Genomic DNA, 17655 nt, shown 5'->3' with positions numbered 1-17655 from the left:
TCCCGGGTTTCCCCTTGAAGCCAAATTATTATTACAAAAGCCGATTCAACCCGTTTGGGAGTTGAAAGGCGCCTTTAATATGTTGTGCGCAGAAGTAATAAAGTACAAGGGGCGGTGGGAAGCTTTGAAGTCAGAGAAGGACAGACTGAGTCCACTTCACCCAAGTTTCCTGCCTGTAAGGTAATGGTGGTAATGATAATAGCAATAAATGAGTATAATGAGATTAGATGTTAGAATGGAGGTAAACAGGACCCCGGACAGAGCCAGCCACTCGAGAAGCGCTCAGTAAAAGGCAGCGATTAAGCAGGTGCCAGCCCTCTCCGTCCAAGGGAAGGAGGAAGGGGAAACTGAGGCGCAGAGCCCCCCACGCGGCGGGTCGCACCAGCCAGCCCTCCCCAGGCGCCTACTGTGTGCAGCGGGCAGCCGGCCGGGCCGGGTCAGGCTGTTCTCAACGCTCGTCCCCTCCTCCCCCTCCCCCGTCCCCCGCCGGACCTCTCCCACGACCGGGGAGGAAGTGGGAGAAATGGACAGGGAAAAAAGTTGGATTGAGCCAGCGCCTCCCCACTCCCCATCGCTGCCCCTCCGGAGCCACGCAGACCCTGGCGAGAGCGGCCCGCAGGACCCAGACGTCCGGGGCCCGGTCCCCGTCCAGCCCAGCGGCCCGCAGTTGGGTGGGGGAACTCGGAAAGCCGGGAAAACAACCGCCCAGCCCGCCCCTCGCCAACCCCTTCCCCCGCTACGCCCCTGGCGCAGCGGGCGGAGGCGACTCTTTTATATAATCGCGGGCAGGCAGGTTGGCTGCTTCATTTAGGGACCCAGGAGCCCAGCGGACCCAAGCCGTCATTCGAAAACCCGCCCCCGGGTCCCTTCTGCGGCTGGGCAAACTGAGGCCCCGGGAGGGCCGGCGCCTGGCCCGGGGTCCCCACTCCCTCGCCCCCCACCCACCCCCAGCAGCCCCGGCCGCTGCGACCCACGCCCGCGTCGGTCCTCGCAGTGCGCACAGCCCTCCCCGCCCCCGCTGCCATCCTGCCACGCCCCGGGCGTCGGGGGCAAAGCCCGCGCCCCCCCGCGCCCGCCCCTGCGCAGAGGCTGGGGGCCTGTTTATCTGGAGGCCCCCACCCCCCCTCCACCCCGGGGGGCCCGCTCCCCCCGCGCCCCGGGGAGCTCTGGGGCCAGATAAGCTGGCAAGCTGGCACGGCGCCGCGCAGCGGGGCGGAGAGGTCATAGGAGGGGGGGCGCGCCGGGGGCGGGCTGGACCCCCCCCCAACTTGACAAAACCTAATAACAGCCCGGTCTCCCCGGCGCAGCGGGCGAAGCCCCACGGGAGGGCAGAGACGTGGCAAGAGGGGACCTGCCGAGCCTGTTCTGGCCTCCGAGGCCAGGGTGGGGGGGGCAGGCTGGGCGTGGGGGGGGGCCGGCGGCTGCGGCACCTTTAAGACAAGGGAGGACCCCTCTTGCCCTCGGAGAAACCAGGAAGGGAGTCGCGAGCATCATACGGGGCTTTGGCTGTACTGTACAGTTACTGTAGGGGCAGTGACGCCGCCGCCGCCGCCGGAGCGAGGGAGCGACGAGGGGAGAGCGCGAGAGGCGGAGAGCGAGAGACGCGGACCCCGGAGGCGAGCGGCCGAGGAGCCCAGTCCCAACTCCGGGCCCCGGCCCCTCGCGCCCCGGCCCGGCCCGGCCCCGGCCCGGCCGCGCGAGGTAAGTCAGCGCCCGGCGCGGCCCCCCGTACGGGGGGCAGGGCGGGGACGGGCCGGGGGCGCTGCGCCCACCTCTGCCCTCTCGGGAAGGGGAGATCAGGAGAACCGCGGACGTTCCGCAAGTTTCAGAGGAGGGGGTGGTTGGCAGCTGCCCGGAGGCTGGAGGCGCCCTGGATCCCGAGCGCGGGGAGGGGGCGCCGCCCGAGAAGGGGGATTGGGGGCGAAGTGCACGGGCTTGTGCCCCAGCCCCCCCCACCCGGGTGCATGGCTTTTCGGGGATCCCAGGCGCGCGGGGAGCGGGGGAGGGGAAGCGGGGCCGCATTGAGGGTGGGGGAAACCGGCGTGGGGAGATAGGGGGGCGCGTCGCGTGCTAAGTTTGCAGCTAGGTGCTGGGGGTGCTCTCGCCCCCCGGGGGCCTATTCGGTGCTGCGTGCATACGTTGGAGTTGGCCAGGATTGAGCTCCATGGGGGATGGGGGGGGGAGGGGGCTGAAAAAACAGGGAGGGGGGCTTTGCAAAGGAGGGGGAAGGGGTGTGGGCGGGCGCGGCCGCGGGGGCTTCTGGACGTCGTAGTCCCCCCGCCGCTTGCGGTTGGCAGGTGGCAGGCGGCTCGGACTACAAGTCCCAGGGTGCCTCGCGCCGGCGGCCCGCCGCGGTCCGCGGGTAGGGGCGGTGCGGAGGAGGGGCGGTGAGCGGCGGGCCGGCGAACCAATGGGCGCGGACCGATCGCGCGGCGCGGCGCGGGGGCGGGCCGAGCCGGCCCGAGGGCGGGGCCTGAAGCCGGGCTCCCCTCGCCGGGGGCCGGTGGCGGTCCCCGGCTTCCGGCTGCGCGGCCCGCGGGCCGGCCCCCTCCCCGCCCCGGGGCCCCTCCCCGCCTGGTTGTGTAACCGTCCCCAGCCCCCCTCCCCTCGGCCCCCCGCCCCGGGGGGGGGTCACCCACCCGGCGCTCCCCGGGGAGGGCGGCGGCCCGACCGGCCGCGCGGCGCAAGCGAGCCCGGGGATGCGCGGCCTAGTGCAGGCCGGGCCCGGGCGTGGGGGAGGCGGGCGGGCGGACCCAGATCCGGGGTAATTTGCATCGCCCTCCCCCCAGCCCGGGTGGGGATTGGCCGCCGGCGGCGGGGGGTGGCGCGGGGCCAGGCTCACTGCCGCCTCCCGGCCCCTCGGAGGGAGCCAGCCCAGCCGCAGCCGCCGCCACCGCCGCCGCCGGGGCCGGGCCCCCTCGCCGCTGCCCCGGGAAGGAGGTAGGAGCCCCCCGCGCGGGCGGCGCGGCGGGGGCCCGCGGGCCGGGGCGGGGGCCGCGCGCTGCGGCCGGGGCGGGGGAGGGGGCCGCTTCCTGCCCCCGCCCGGGCCTGACTCAGCCTTGGGTGGGGGGACCGGCCTGGCCCCTTGCCCCGCCCGCGCAGCCGCGCGACTCCGGCCCCCGGGGAGGGGGCGGAGAGCACCCCTCTCCCCCCGCCCGCGCCCCCAAAGCGCGTGACCCCGTCTCCTCTGGCCCGGACCCCCCTCCTTCCCCTTGACGCCACCACCACGTGCGAACCCTGAGCCCCGGCAGAGGAGGGGGTGAGCTGGTGGGATCCGGCCCCCTCCCTCGCTCTTCCTCCCTCCCTGGCTTGGGAACCAGCCCCCTCCCCCAGCCCCAGGCCTGGGAAGCAGGCAGGGACCTGAGCTGAGCGCTGGGGCTGGGTGCACCCCCAGGCACAGGCCTTTGCGGGTTCTGGGAGGCAGTGCCCGCGCTGGCTGGCTGCGGGGGAGCCCGGTGGCCCGCAGCAAGAGACTGCTGTCCACCGCGGCCGGGGCACCCAGTGGGCGCCCGCTAAATGTTTGGGGAATGTAGCCAGCAGTTGAGTGAGCGGCAGGGGGAGGCCGACAACTCGTCTCTGTCGCCCTAGCCAGGCGGCGGAAGTGAGAGAGCTGCTGGTGCCCCTTCCCCGGGCGTGCCCACCTGGTTCACCCATGGGTGGCGGGCTTGGTTTACTCCCCCCTCCTCCCTGCCAGCTGCCTCCGGGAGCAGGCCCGGCTGGAGAGGGCATCCGGGATTCCATGTCAGCCCCCCCCCACAACAACAGGGCCAGGGCGTAACCCTGAGTGTGCCGCTCCCACACTGGGGGGCCCGCGGCAGGACCCGCCGATCACTTCCTATTGGCAGAGCTGGTCTTGGGAGAGGTCGGGGGAGTCCAGGCTGGGCCCTGCTGCTGCCCGGTGGAGGGCTCCGGGCAGGGGGCATTCCCCCCCCGGGGGACCCCCCCCCCCCGTGGGGCCCCTGGAGCACACCGGGCCTGGCACTTGTCGGCTGGGCTCGGGGCTCTGTTTACCGCCTCCCATCGCTGTGGAGACGGGAGCCTCGGGGAGAAGGGGGGGCAGCAGCCAGTGACTGGAAGAGCGAAGCCCTGGGATCCGCATGCCTAATGAAGGAAAGAGGAGCCAACGGGGACACTGAAATTTTAATTCGTGGGTCACTTTGGGGGGGTATTTATTATTCAGTTCTGATTGGCTGCGTGGTGGCCAGTCAGCACCCTGGCCCGGGCCGGGCGCCACGAAACTCTCAGCGCACGCAGGCCCTGGGAGAAGCAGCGTTAGGGTGGCCTCGGAGCCCTGGTGCACCCTTTGCTCTGTGTGGGGTACTGAGGCCCGGCAGAGCTCAGCGTCCATCCAGCGGGGAAGGTTCCCGAGGCAGTAGCAAGTACCCGTGTTTGCCTTTTCCCTTGCTTTCTCTTCCTCGGGGCCCTCTGACCTACGCTGGTGCAGGCCGGTGGCAGTCCCCATGGCCTTACGAGGAAACCAAGGCTGGGAGAGGAGCCCTGCGCGGGGCTTACAGCAGCCCCGGGGAGCTGGTGCCGTGGGGGGGGTGGGCGGGAAGACTGAGGCCCAGGGGGAAGCAGAGAGCAGCCCAAGGTCACCGCGCTTTAGCTGGGTCTGACCATCGTGGTCCTGCCTCCCGGCTCAGGATGAGGCCCAGTCTTCCTTCCTCTCAGCTGAGGGGCGCCCGCCCACCTGTCTTCCAGAGGGCCTGGGGGTCGAGAGCAGGCGCCTGTAGGCCAAATGGAGCTTTCCTGGGGCTCATGAAACCCTTTGCGCAAAGAGGACAGTGAGACTCAGAGAGGGCCAGCAAGGTGCCCAAGGTCACACAGCATGAGCCCCTGTCCTCTCGCCTCCCAGCCTTCTGTGGCAGGCACTTTTATGGCTTGCTGGGGCCTTTCCCCTCTGAGCCACAGTCCCTCACCTTGGCACCTTGGCCCCTGGAGACGGGCAGGGCTCTCTGGGTTTTATGACCCATTATACCTGAGATGACCGAGGTCACCTCGAAAAAGCCAAGTCTCAGGGCCAGCCCCTCTGCAGCAGAGCTGGCCTGAGGTCTGCGGGGGCTTCAAATGACAGCCCACTAGTCGCTCTGTGACCTTGGACAAGCCCCTCGGCCTTTGGGAGTCTGGGTGTCCCCCCTTGTAAAATGGGGTTATGGGGTATTCTGTGGGTGCCTGCAGATCTGTGTTCCTGTTCCTTCCCGCCCTCGTGGAGGGAGCACCCCGGTCAACTCAGGGCGCCACCGGGATTCTGCTGAAGTGTGTCCAGGCCAGCCACTTGAGACATGCAGCACCCCCACCTGTCACCTTGGGCTCCAGGCACCTGACGGGCCATAAACCGCCCCGCAACAGCCCTGGGCAGTGGGGACCAGAGGAACAGGCTTGGGTGGGGGCCAGTGTGGTCCAGTCTCAGCTCAGCCCTCTCCTCCACCGGAGGCCTCCCTGTGGAGGTCACTACCCCTCTTGTCAGCCTCAGTCTTGCTGTCAGCCCAAATCTGTTGGCCTGAGGGTTTGGTCAGCGATTCCCCAGGAGCCCCAGGAGCATTTGCTGGGTCCCTGCCGTGCTGCGTCAGGGCCCGGGAGAGCCCCTGCTGCATCCCTGTCCTGATGACCAGGGCTCCGGGGCCCCTGCCCCGGAGTTCACAGATGCCAGGAGTTCACGGATGTCAGCCCGACTCCGGTCCCGCCCCAGGCTCCCTGTGTGACCTCAGGCAAACCTCTCCCTTTTCTGGGCTATCACAAGGCAGCTCTGAGGGGGCATGAGAATAAGCTGTCCTCAGCCCCAAGGCCCCCAGGGGAGGGGGATTTAGTCCTTTGCTGGTGCCCCGGGGGCAGTGGGGGGGGGGGGGATGGAGCCCTGGAAGGACCAGTTAGTACAGAGCCAGTGGGCTTGTGTTAAAATTCAGCTCTGTTGTGTGACCCTGGGCAAGTCCCTTCCCCTCTCTTGAGCCTCAGTTTCCTGACCTATAAAGTGGGCAATGATTACAGACCCTGTGATGCTTGATGTTGAGACATCAGCCCCCCACCCTGCTGCCTGGGAGCCAGTGGGGGAGCAGCCCCTCCCCTCGGGGCCAGGGCCGGGGCCTGAGTCCGGAGCACCAAAGTGCGGAAGATGCCCTGTGGAGAATCTGGCGCTTGTGAGGAGCATGGCCAAAGGACCAGCCCCTCCATCTGTCCCCCCAGCAGGCTGTGAACGGCCACTCAGTGGAAGTGTCCCCACCCACGCCTTTCTGGTTTAACTGGAAAACAAGGCCCTGTCCCACCTCCCATCAGGATGTGTTTGATGGGAGGGAACTTGGCGGGTTTGTGGGCACAGGACACTAGGGCCCCGATGGGCTGAGCTCCCCTTTGGGGCTTCCAGGCTGAGGCCTCCGGCTGCCCGGGCGGGGGGCGGGGGTTGGGGTGGTCGGGTACCTCCTGGGAACAAGCAGGCCTCAGGGTCTGGAGGTAGAGAGGAGTCCAGCTCCTACAGGCCACCCAGGCCTCTTAGGGCAGTTTGTACAAGCAGGTGCAGCCTGAGCAGATGGGGTAGGAATGATGGGATTCTGTGAAGCCTGGCTTTACTTACCCCAGGTGATGGGAAGCTCATTCCTTCTAACTCACCATGAACGGCTTCTCCCTTCCCTGGGCTTCCTCTTGGAACCCAGTGCTGGTGTCAGGGCTGTTACTTCCTGACCCATGACAGCACTCAAGAGCGTGGGAATAGGGTGAGCCTCAGCCCCACCCATGAGTTGGGGGTCAGATGGGATCCCCATGACCTCCTCATCGCCCCTCCCCCCCCCCCACACACTTCCCACTGGGCCCGCAGCCTTCCTGCCTCTGGCCCTTTAAGGCCTGGGCAGGAAGCCCCTCCCCATTTAGGGCAATAAATGGACACATAAAATGGCCGAGGGCCTGTTTGCTGGTGTCTGGCCTGGAGGGAGGCCTATGAGGACAGGCGGGCTGGCAGCCCAGCAGCCACGCCGGGCCATTGGTGCCCCCCACTCCCTAATTGGGACGCTGCATTCCTGTCCCATTAAACCCCAGGCCGGGGACCGGGCCAGGCAGGGATTGGCACCAGGTCAGGGCGGGGTTACCCGTTGGGACCAACCTTGCAACACAGGCCGCTGGCCTGTGAGGGGGCGGGGGCGGCTGGGCGTGGGCTTGGCAACCGCACCTGGGCACCAGACTTGCTGTGTGACCTTGGGCCCGCCACCCACCCTCTCTGGGCCTGGTTTTCCCCTCCAGGTGACGGCTCCTCTCCCCTGGCTTCCTCCTGGGGCCCCCCCCCCACACTCCCCTGACACCTCGTTGGTGGGGAAGGGGTTGAATTCCTGCAGTAACGTTCAGAGGTTAAGTTCAAAGCCCCCCATGCACAAGGAGGGGGACAGTAAACAGCCTCAATGGGCCTTCGGGGACCGGTGCAGGCACACAGTAGGCCCCCAGGAGGAGTTTGCCCAATGGGCGAGAGCGGGACCCTGGGCCTAGAGCAGCCCCAGTCCCCTTGCTTCTGTCATGACCTCTGAGACCGAGGCAGAGAGGCACCGCCTCTTGCCCAGTGTCCTACCCTTGGAAGCGCAAGAGCCGGGATGTGGGCCCAAGCTGCTGTGCGTAGCACATAGTAGGTGTTAGAGTTCCCTGTGGTTTCCTGTCGTACTCTCCGTGGGTGGGGGGGTGGAGAGGCCTTGACCCCTCATTAGGCTGCCCCCTACTCCTCCAGGAAGATGTCAGGTGGCAGTTACCTGCCCAGCCCGTGCTGGCCGCCCCCTCTCCTTCCTGAGGAGTGCAGGGAGGAGGAGGAGACCAGCCTCAGCCCTCACCTTGCGCCTGACCTTGGGAAGCCTGGTAAATAGAGCCTCCTCTCCCTGTCTCTCTCCCAGGCGCCCACCTCCGGGCCTTGGCCTCTGCTGTTGCCCATGCTCAGGATGCCCTTCCCACAATCCTGGAGTCCTTCCTGGGTGGCACCTGCTACTCCTGGGACCAGGGGAAGGCGCTCGTGACCTTACCCTGGGGCCCCAGCAGTTGAGTGGCCGCAGCTTGGGTCGAGAGTCTGAGTCCCAGCCTGGCAGCTGGTCTGCTGTGGGACCTTGCCCGAGTCTGCTCACTGCTCTGAGCGTCTCCTCGTCTGTAAAGCCCAGGGTTACAGCGGGAAGGATGAAGTCAAGATGCCCGGTTCGTTCCTCAATTATTTCCTGAAATGTCCGGGGCACAGAGGAGGCCCCACCAGGGCCAAAACCGGCTTGGGTTCTGCCGCCTTGGAAAAAGTGCAGCAAGCGACCCCGGGTTAGATGGGAGGTGGGACTGGGCGGGGGGGGGGGGGGGCCCGCCGGCGAGGGGGGGGGGGGGGGGGGTGGGGGCTCTCCCCAGCGCCTAGCTCTGTGGTCTTTGGGTCATCCGGTTTGCTGCGTCCCTACTGTGCGCCCACGGCAGGGGGGGGGGGAGCACAGAGGGAAGGGGTGCCCCACCTCTAGCCCGGGAGGAGCCTGCTGAGGCCTGCCCCTCGGCCGCCGAGTCAGCACCCAGCGCCCCGGAAATCCCACGGAGGCGAGCGCGGGGGCGGAGCTCTGATGAAAGATGGGCCGGGTAGGTGTGGGCCTGAGCTCGGGGACCCTGGCCTGCCGCTGAGGGTGGGGACCTGGCCGGCGTGGGGGTGCGGCTTCCCGGAGGAGAGCAGTTTCATTGGATTGTCATTGCCAAGGAAACCACCTGGTGTGGGGGCACCTGCTAGGTGCCAGCCGGGCCTGTTAGAGCGCGGGCAGCCACAAGGCTGTCCCGGTGAGAAGATGCGGTGCACAGTGCGTGTTCAGCAGACGGGGCTGTTTACTGCCCGGAGCCCACCTGACCCAGCAGGGGGGTTCAGCTGCCCTCCCTCTCCCATCTCACGTGGTCTTCTGCCTCTTTAGAGGGAGGGCCCCAAGAGGCCTGGGTGGGGACAGTGGCCCAGGGCGTGGCGGGCAGGTGGCATGTGTTCTTGGAGAGAGGGTGTGGGCCAGGTGTCTGCAGAGCCAGTTTAGTTTCCAGGGTGAGGGACAAGGTGACGGCTTGCTGAGCCGGTGGGGGGAGCGGGGAGGTGGGAGGCCAGACCCTGAGGGTCAGGCTTGCCGGGCGCCCTTGGCTAGGATTCCAAGTGTATCTGGGCCTTTGTGTTCTCTTCTGTTGGTGGGGGTCATGCTGCTCTCACAGGGGGGTTTCTTTGGCCGGCATCCATCTTCCCAGGCCTGGCCCTTTGGGGGAGGATCCCTTATGGTTATGTGGGGAAAGAGAAACTCTCGGACCCCACGCAGACCCCAGGGCTTGGTCTGGTGCCCCGCGCCAGGTCTGAGGCCCAAGTTTGCCTCCTTCCCCGCCGGGTGGTTTACAGCAAATGAAAGCCCGGGCATCTTCAGCCTTGATGTAGGGCTGTGCCAGCCCTCTTGCCCGGCGGCCTCAGTGCCCGTGGGAAGGCGGGGGTGGAGCGGCCGTGGCGGGGGGCGCTGGTGAATCATCTGAACCATTTCAGGTCCCGACCTCGAGGCCCCCAGAGACACCTTGGTCCGAGGGGACGCTGGGGCACCTGGGGGGACAATGGCGAGCAGGGCCAGGGTGGCCATCTTGAGGCGGATCAGAAGGGGGTGAGGAGGGCCGAGTCCAGTCTGATCCGGAGCCCATCTGCCCACTTGCTCCCCGGGGCCTGGGGCCAGACAGCAGATGGTGGCAGGGGGTGGAAGCCGCCATAGGGACTCCTCCGAGGCTTCCCGGGGCTGAGCCTCAGATGGGGTCAGCCCCCCATCTTCCTGCTCCCAGCAGCCACATCTGAGCCTCCCCCCCCCCCCCCCCCCGCCAACGGGCTGGCGGAACAGAGGGGGGAACGGAGCAGCTGGTGTGGTCAGCGGGAAAGGGGGCGGGCCGCAGAGAGAGGCGTCCTGGGAAGTGTAGTACGTGCCTGAGTGGCCACACAAAGGCCTCTGTGTCAGCCCCAGGGCCTGGACCCTGTTCCCAGGGCGGCCCAGGGTTGGGACGGTCCCACCCTGGCCTTGGGTCCGGCCACACCAACCCTGGGGTCCTTTGCCAGGCTGGCCCCTCAAGGTGGGAGGGATCTGGGTTCGACCTGTGTTGGGCTGCTCCGCACTGGGGGCTGGGGGTTCCTGAGGTGGCCAGGGAAGGCACAGCTTCGTCCCTGTCCCGGGAGATGTCCGGGGGCTCTGTCCTGAGAGCTGACCAGCCAGAGGAATGTGGGTTGTGTTGGGTGGCTTGGGGCAGCCGGGTGCTCCCCAGAGAGGGCGGAGGGGTGGGGACAGGAGCCAGAGGGTTGCACAAGCGCCCGGGTGGGTGGATGAGTCACAGCCCAGGGGAAGGCGGAAAAAAGGAGTGGGGGAGAGGGGCAGGACAGACAGAGTGCCGCCCCCTGCCATGACCAGCTCTTCCAAAGGCCTCTGTCCATTTGACGGATGGGGAGACTGAGGCCCTGGGCTGGAACAGGGTGGCCAAGAGTTGGGGAGGGGCTGGGTGGGCCTGAGGTGGACAGGAAGCCCCTGTCCCCCCCGTTCCACCTTTGTGGGGTTCAGCCTGGGTGGGCAGGGAAAAGGAGCGTCAGGCCGTTCCCCCATTACTCGACCAGGGCCAGACCGCGCGGTGGGGGCTCCCCGGGGCAGGAGGGGGTTTGTTGTGCCGTCGTCCCTGGCTTCGTCCCTCCGGGGCACGCCTATGGCCTGTTGACCCCAGCCTGGTCTCTGGGCCTCGGCCTCTCCCTTTCCCTCTGACTCAGAGCCCCCCGCCCCCCCCTCCCCGCAAAGAGAACCGGGCCTCACTGGGAGGCAGGAGTGAGGGTCAGAGAGGCCAAGGGGCCAGGCGGACGCAGACCCTCAGGTCACGCAGCCGAGGTTCGAGTCGGGCTGCAGCTGCAGGGCCGCGGGCACAGCTCCCGCCCGGGTCCTGGTTTCTGGCCTCCCACGGCGGGGATGGTGCTGCCCGGGGCCTGCTGGGGGCGCGCCTGTGACGGCGGACAGTGGGTGCCTTGTGTCCCTGCCTCCTGGGACGCTGCGGGCGGGAGCCAGCGCTCGGACTCGTTAGGAAGCAAGTCACGTGAGGCCCTGGTTGAGCACCTACTGTGTGCGCTTCCCGCCTCAGCTCAGCCCTCGGACGGGGGGTGCGGTGGGCCCTCTAGTGGAGGAGGGGGCGCCAGGCTCCGTCTCTGAAGCACCCGGCGTGGGTTTTGCCAACGGGTGACGCGGAACTGGCGCCCAGCTGGGAAACTGAGGCCGGGGGCGGGGCGCTCCTTTCCGAGGGTGTGCGGCCCCGGCCGGCGTGCCCCCCCCCCGGCCCGCATCCTCACCCGCACCCCCTCCCTCCCCGGCGCTGCAGGTCTCGGCGCGGAAGATGGCCGGCGGCGTGGATGGCCCCATCGGGATCCCGTTCCCTGACCACAGCAGCGACATCCTGAGCGGGCTCAACGAGCAGCGGACGCAGGGCCTGCTGTGCGACGTGGTGATCCTGGTGGAGGGCCGGGAGTTCCCCACGCACCGCTCCGTGCTGGCCGCCTGCAGCCAGTACTTCAAGAAGCTGTTCACGTCGGGCGCCGTGGTGGACCAGCAGAACGTGTACGAGATCGACTTCGTCAGCGCCGAGGCGCTCACGGCCCTCATGGACTTCGCCTACACGGCCACGCTCACCGTCAGCACGGCCAACGTGGGTGACATCCTCAGCGCCGCCCGCCTGCTCGAGATCCCCGCCGTGAGCCATGTCTGCGCCGACCTCCTCGACCGGCAGATCCTGGCGGCCGACGCGGGCGCCGACGCCGGGCAGCTGGACCTCGTAGATCAGACCGACCAGCGGAACCTCCTCCGGGCCAAGGAGTACCTCGAGTTCTTCCAGAGCAACCCCATGAACAGCCTGCCCCCTGCCGCCGCCGCCGCCGCCGCCGCCTTCCCCTGGTCTGCCTTCGGCGCGTCCGACGACGACCTGGATGCCACCAAGGAGGCCGTGGCCGCGGCCGTGGCCGCCGTGGCCACCGGCGACTGCAACGGCTTGGACTTCTACGGGCCGGGACCGCCGGCCGATCGGCCCTCGGCTGGGGATGGGGACGAGGGCGACAGCAACCCAGGTCTATGGCCAGAGCGGGACGAGGACGCCCCAGCCGGGGGCCTCTTCCCGCCCCCTGTGGCCCCGCCGGCCACCGCCACGCAGAATGGCCACTACGGCCGGGGCGGGGAGGAGGAGGCGGCCTCGCTGTCGGAGGCAGCCCCCGAGCCGGGCGACTCTCCGGGCTTCCTGTCGGGTGCGGCCGAGGACGGGGACGGGGACGGGCCCGACGCGGACGGGCTGGCGGCCAGCACGCTGCTGCAGCAGATGATGTCGTCGGTGGGCCGGGCGGGGGCGGCGGCGGCGGGGGACAGCGACGACGAGTCGCGGGCGGACGACAAGGGCGTCGTGGACTACTACCTGAAGTACTTCAGCGGCGCCCACGATGGGGATGTTTACCCGGCCTGGTCGCAGAAGGTGGAGAAGAAGATCCGGGCCAAGGCCTTCCAGAAGTGCCCCATCTGCGAGAAGGTGATCCAGGGCGCCGGCAAGCTGCCGCGGCACATCCGGACCCACACCGGGGAGAAGCCCTATGAGTGCAACATCTGCAAGGTCCGCTTTACCAGGTGAGCCGGCGGGGGGTGGCGGGGGGCGGCGGGGGGCGGTGGGGGCGGCGGGGGGCCCTTTGCTGCAGCTGCAGCCCCGTGTGGTCCCCTCCCCCGCCACACACATACACCGCTGCACGTGCAGGAGCGGCGCTGTCCTGCCGGGAAGGGTGCTTCCTCCATATCTGGGCGCCTGCCTCCCCTGCACCCCTCGGGACCAGCCTTCGGGTGGCGGGGGGAGCTCAGGCACTCACCACGGTGAGCGTGTGGGCGGCGGGGCTGAACCACACGAGGCTCAAGGGAAGGCGCAGGGAGTCGCTCTTCTTCTTTTCCCGGGGGTGGTTCTTCTCGTCTGTGCTGGAGGCGGATGTTTGCCTTGGGGGAGAGGGTGGCTGCCCCGTGGGGCGTGGAGAGCCGTGTGATCTCATTGAGTCTCCCGGGAGCCCCGGGGAGTCACTCTCTTCGGCCAGCACTTATGGAGCACCTGCTGGGTGCCGGACCCTGTTCTAGGCCGCGGGGACCCAGGAGTGCAGAGACGTGCTAGAGTCCCCGTGGGGGCGATGGGGGCGCGTCTGAGATGAAACCACAGAATTAGTAACGCGAGTTGGCAGAGCTGCAGGGAACAAGGTTGGGGGGCGGCCGCTGTTTTAAACACAGCTGAGACCCCGAGGAGGCAAGGGGAAGGCCAAGTGAACAGCTAGTGCAAAGGCCCTGAGGCCAGTGGAGCTTGGGGGTCACCACAGCCCGTGAAGGGAAACGGGCCTAGGAGCCACTGGGCTTGGGCTCTAGGCAGGAGGAGTCGGAGGCCAGGCTAGGGGATTTGTGGTTGGATCTTAAGAGTCCAGAGCTGGCTGGTTGGGCCTCGTGGGCCAGCCCAGTGGGGGTGGGGGGCTGGCGTGCAGGGGCCTGGCCAGGCTGGGTGACTCAGCATCACCCCCTACCCCCACCCGCCCTGGGGTTCCCCCAGCCACGCCCACCCAGGCTGAAGAAAGAGGCCATTGTCCCAGCTTCCCGGCCCTGCCCCATGGGGACAGGACCTAGGGGCCGACCCCTGGCCCCCTCCCCAGCAGGCCAGGAGATGAGGGTGTGGCCCAGACCGCAGGGCCCAGGAGCCCAGGCGAGGGGCAAAGAGTGCCAGCTGGGAGGGAGGCAGTCTAGTTTGTGGCCCAGCTCCTGCCCCTTCGGTAAGATTGGGGTGCTGGTAGTCTTGGGGCCTCCCTCTTCCTCCAGACAGGAGTCCTAAGGTGGCTGTGGGCCCTGCCCGCAGGGGTCTCTGGGCCCAGGAGGAGCAGCTTGATAGAGGGCCAGCAAGCCACGGTCTGGAGAGGTGACCAGGCTGAGCAGAGGCCTGGAGCCCCCCGCCCCAGCACCCCTAACCACAGGCCTGAGGCGGTTTCATTCCGACCTGCTGTTCTCTTGGTCACCCCACCAAGGGCTCGGCTTGACTTGGGCTGATCTTGTTTGCCAGTCGGGGAAACTGAGTCAGGGAGAGGACCACCGGGCTATGCCTCTTCCCCCCATGTGCCCACCCGGCTCCTCTTTGCCCCCAACCCAGGGCCCCAGCCCCCACGCCTTCCTCCAGGCCAGGGAGCCCAGGGGCCCCTCTGAGTCACACTAGAGAGTTGAGTAAGCGGGACCCGTGGCAGCCGGGGCTATAATTACCCGGACCAGGGCTTGGGGTGATGAAACAGGCTGCTTCCACCCCCACCCCCCCACCGTGCGGCCCCTGACCCACTGTGCAACTTGGGACAGGTCACTTTCCCTCTCTGAGCCTCTGAGTCTCACCTGGGGAGATTTCTGCACACTGCTCGAACAGTCCGAGCCCCTGCTGTCCCCTCTGGACCTGGTCCCGGGCTGGGATCTGGGCAAGGCAGCTGGAGGACCATGTCAGTGGACTTAGAGGGGGTGAGAGGAAAGGAGCTTGGCAATTGCATCCCCTCACTGCTGACAGACCCGGTCAGTCCAGGGAACGATGAGTTCACTGTGGCCTGAGTTCTTTTGACGCACGTAGAAGAAAGAAGGCTGGAGAATGGGCAGGGGTGTGGTTGCAGAGGGCCAGGCCTTGACCCTCAGAGCAGTAAGGAGTCGAGAAAGCGTTAGAGCAGGTAAGGACACCAGCTCTGTGAGTGATTCCAGAGGGAGGGACCTGGGGCTAGAGGAGCCTAGGGGAGACCAAGTCTTTGTCTGAGGGGTGGGAAAGGCTTCCTGGAGGAGGAGGGCAATTGAGATGGGGCTTTGAAGGATGAATAGGAGTTTGTCAGTCCTGGCACTGACCAGTCTGGCATGTCTGAAAAGTGAGAGACTCAGTGTATCTCGTACGTAGGGTGCAAGAGGCTGCAGCCAGGAGTGGGCCAGATGCTGGCCAGCGCTCCTGAGACCCAGGTCTCTGCCCCTGCCGTGTGGGTCCAGGCAGGACCCTCTCCTGTGACTATAGACCAGCACAGTGCAGTAAAGCATCATATGAATCACTTCTGTGATTTTACATGTTCTGATAGCCGCATTTTTAAAAAGTAAAAGGAACAGGTGAAAGTAATTTGAATCGTATTTTACATCCTTTTTTTTTTTTTTTTTACATTTAACATGTAACCAATGTGCCAAATCATCAATGAGCTTTTTTACATTACATTAAGCAGATGAAGTCTTCAGGGTCTGGGGTGCCTTTTGCGCTTCTAGCGCATCTCAGTTGGGAGGGGCCACATTTCAAGGGCTCGGGGGCCACGTGTGAGCAGTAGCTGTGGTGGGGGCCTAGCAGCAGCCGGCCTGTGGTTGCTTTGGGCTGAGACACTGACCAGCTTTGTGGGCCAAAAGGCCCCTGGCTGAGCTGGCTCCATGCTGTTCCCTATGGGGCAAGATGGGCAGGGAGGGGTCCCGGAATCACCCAGACCCTGCTGTCTTGGGGGTCACAATCCAGTCAGGCGGACAGAGGAGGAGCAAGGAAACCGGCACACGGATGAAGAGTCAGGTGGTGGTGGTATGAGGGACATGGAGTGGGGTCGGCTGTAGCAGCGGGGAGGGGCCTCTCTGAGGAAGTGCTCCAGGCAGCAGGAAGAGCATGTGCAAAGGTCCTGAGGTAGGCGCGTGCTTAGCATGTTGCGGTGACAGCTAGGAAGCCCGTGTGGCCAGAGCAGAGAGGGGCCGAGGTGCTGGGAGAGTTGACAGGGACTGGGGGCCGTGGGGTGGAGCCCCGCTGCCCCGGGATGCGGGACTTCCAGTGTTAAAAACCAGGACAGCTGGCCGTCCTCTATGGCCAGACCCCCCCGGCCTTCTGCCTTGTGCCCTGTAGTGTATCTCCGCCCCTGGAACAGAGCCTGGTACTCGGCAGGCCCTCCATAGATGCCCCGGGAGGGAAGCCCCTTGTCGTCCTCCGCCTGTGGATAAGAAGTCGTTTGCGTGAGGCCGCACAGCACGTGGGGTCCGGGGCCTGTCTCAGCCCCCGCTGACCCGTCGCCCCGTCCACAGGCAGGACAAGCTCAAGGTGCACATGCGGAAGCACACGGGCGAGAAGCCGTACTTGTGCCAGCAGTGCGGGGCGGCCTTCGCGCACAACTACGACCTGAAGAACCACATGCGCGTGCACACGGGCCTGCGCCCCTACCAGTGCGACAGCTGCTGCAAGACCTTCGTCCGCTCCGACCACCTGCACAGACACCTCAAGAAGGACGGCTGCAACGGCGTCCCCTCGCGCCGCGGCCGCAAGCCCCGCGTGCGGGGCGGGGGGCTCGGGGGGCCCGACCCCTCCCCGGGGGCCGCCGCCCCGCCCGGCGCCCCGGCCCCGCCCGGCTCCCCCGACGCCCGGCGCAACGGCCAGGAGAAGCACTTTAAGGACGAGGAGGAGGACGAGGAGGAGGCCGGCCCCGATGGCCTGAGCAGGTTGAATGTAGCGGGTGCCGGCGGAGGGGGAGGCGACGGGGGCACCGGGCCCACCGCCGATGGCAGCTTCGCGGCCGGACTTGCCTGAAAACCAAAAAGAGAAAACAGAAGCCCGAGAGAGAGAGAGAGACAGAGAGAGAGAGAGAGACAGAGAGAGAGAGAAAATCACCCACCACCCCCCCCAAAAACACAAAAAAAGAAAATCTATCTATATACAGATACCTATTATCTATATATATATATACAGATATATATATATGAAGCGTCACAGAATCTAGGGTAGTGCTTTTCTCAGATTTTTCTCCTTCATGATGTTCTCTCCCTCCACGGGGACCCTCACCCCTGCTCCGGCTCCCCGTCCCCCCACCCCGTCGATGGGTTTCGGGGCTCGGTTTGGGGTTTTTGTGGGACGTAGAGATTCGGAGGCCCCCGGACATCCCCCGGCATGGAGTCTGGGGTCCCCTCTGAGGCCTGGTCAGGGCCCCAGGCCCCTGGTGGGGGTGAGGGTGGCCACGGGGGACTGGGGACGGGGGCGGGCTTTTGTTTTCATCCCCTCGCTGGTTTCTAGGAGTCTTTCAGACAGGACCTTAAACGATCTCTGTCCGCTGTGAGTGGACGTTAAAATGCACCCTGTCCCCACCCCCACCCTCCTTCCTCAGGGCACTTACTAAGTGGGGGTCTCCCCCCCCCTCCATCTCCCCGATGGCCTCCCCGCCTCCCGTTCCTGCCTGTGGTCCTCTGTGTCTCCTGGCCGATGTGACACAAATCTATTTATTTCCAGGCCTGGAGAGAGGGGGGCGGCGGGGTGGGGGGGGGGTGGAGGCGCCAGGGCGGCTCCCAGGGGCTCCCGCCGCCTCCCTTCACGGCACTTACACCCCGGCGGACCCCCACCCCGGACCGCTGCTCAGGGCGCCCCACCACCCCCCCAGCCTCGCTCCCCGACGCAGGCCGCCCAGACCCCACGAGACGTTTGGAGATTCAAAACTTTTTTGTCTTCACCCTCCCCCGCCCCTGCCCTCTCCCAAGTTTTTAAAGCACTTTTTAGATTTTTTTTTCTTTTCCTCCTTAAAAACAAAATTTATATATAGATATATATAGATATATATATATAAAATATACTTTCCTCAGAGGAGCAGGCAACAGTGTGGGGTGGACGAGCCCAGAGCAGAGAGAGCCCAGGGTCTCATGGTGGCAGGGAGGAGGGGAG

General features: G+C 66.5%; 1 protein-coding gene across 6 annotated transcripts; it reads left to right on the top strand.

Moving 5' to 3' along the window:
* Nucleotides 1–1166: 1166 nt before the first annotated feature.
* ZBTB7A (zinc finger and BTB domain containing 7A) lies at nt 1167–16611 on the top strand. 6 transcript variants are annotated; one of them, XM_032394715.1, is made up of 3 exons: nt 1167–1701; nt 11317–12599; nt 16038–16611. In XM_032394715.1, exons 2-3 carry the CDS (start codon nt 11332–11334, stop codon nt 16534–16536), a joined length of 1767 nt encoding a protein of 588 aa, XP_032250606.1. In that variant the 5' UTR covers nt 1167–1701; nt 11317–11331; the 3' UTR covers nt 16537–16611. The 6 variants fall into 6 exon arrangements, with proteins under 6 accessions (XP_032250606.1, XP_032250605.1, XP_032250607.1 ...); XM_032394714.1 differs by lacking the exon at nt 1167–1701 and adding an exon at nt 2736–2940; XM_032394716.1 differs by lacking the exon at nt 1167–1701 and adding an exon at nt 3175–3259.
* Nucleotides 16612–17655: the final 1044 nt, after the last annotated feature.

This window comes from Phoca vitulina, unplaced genomic scaffold (genome assembly GCF_004348235.1).
Source record: "Phoca vitulina isolate PV1807 unplaced genomic scaffold, GSC_HSeal_1.0 scaffold81, whole genome shotgun sequence".
Taxonomy (NCBI): Eukaryota; Metazoa; Chordata; class Mammalia; order Carnivora; family Phocidae; genus Phoca; species Phoca vitulina.
This window is presented reverse-complemented; position numbering and strand designations above follow the sequence as displayed.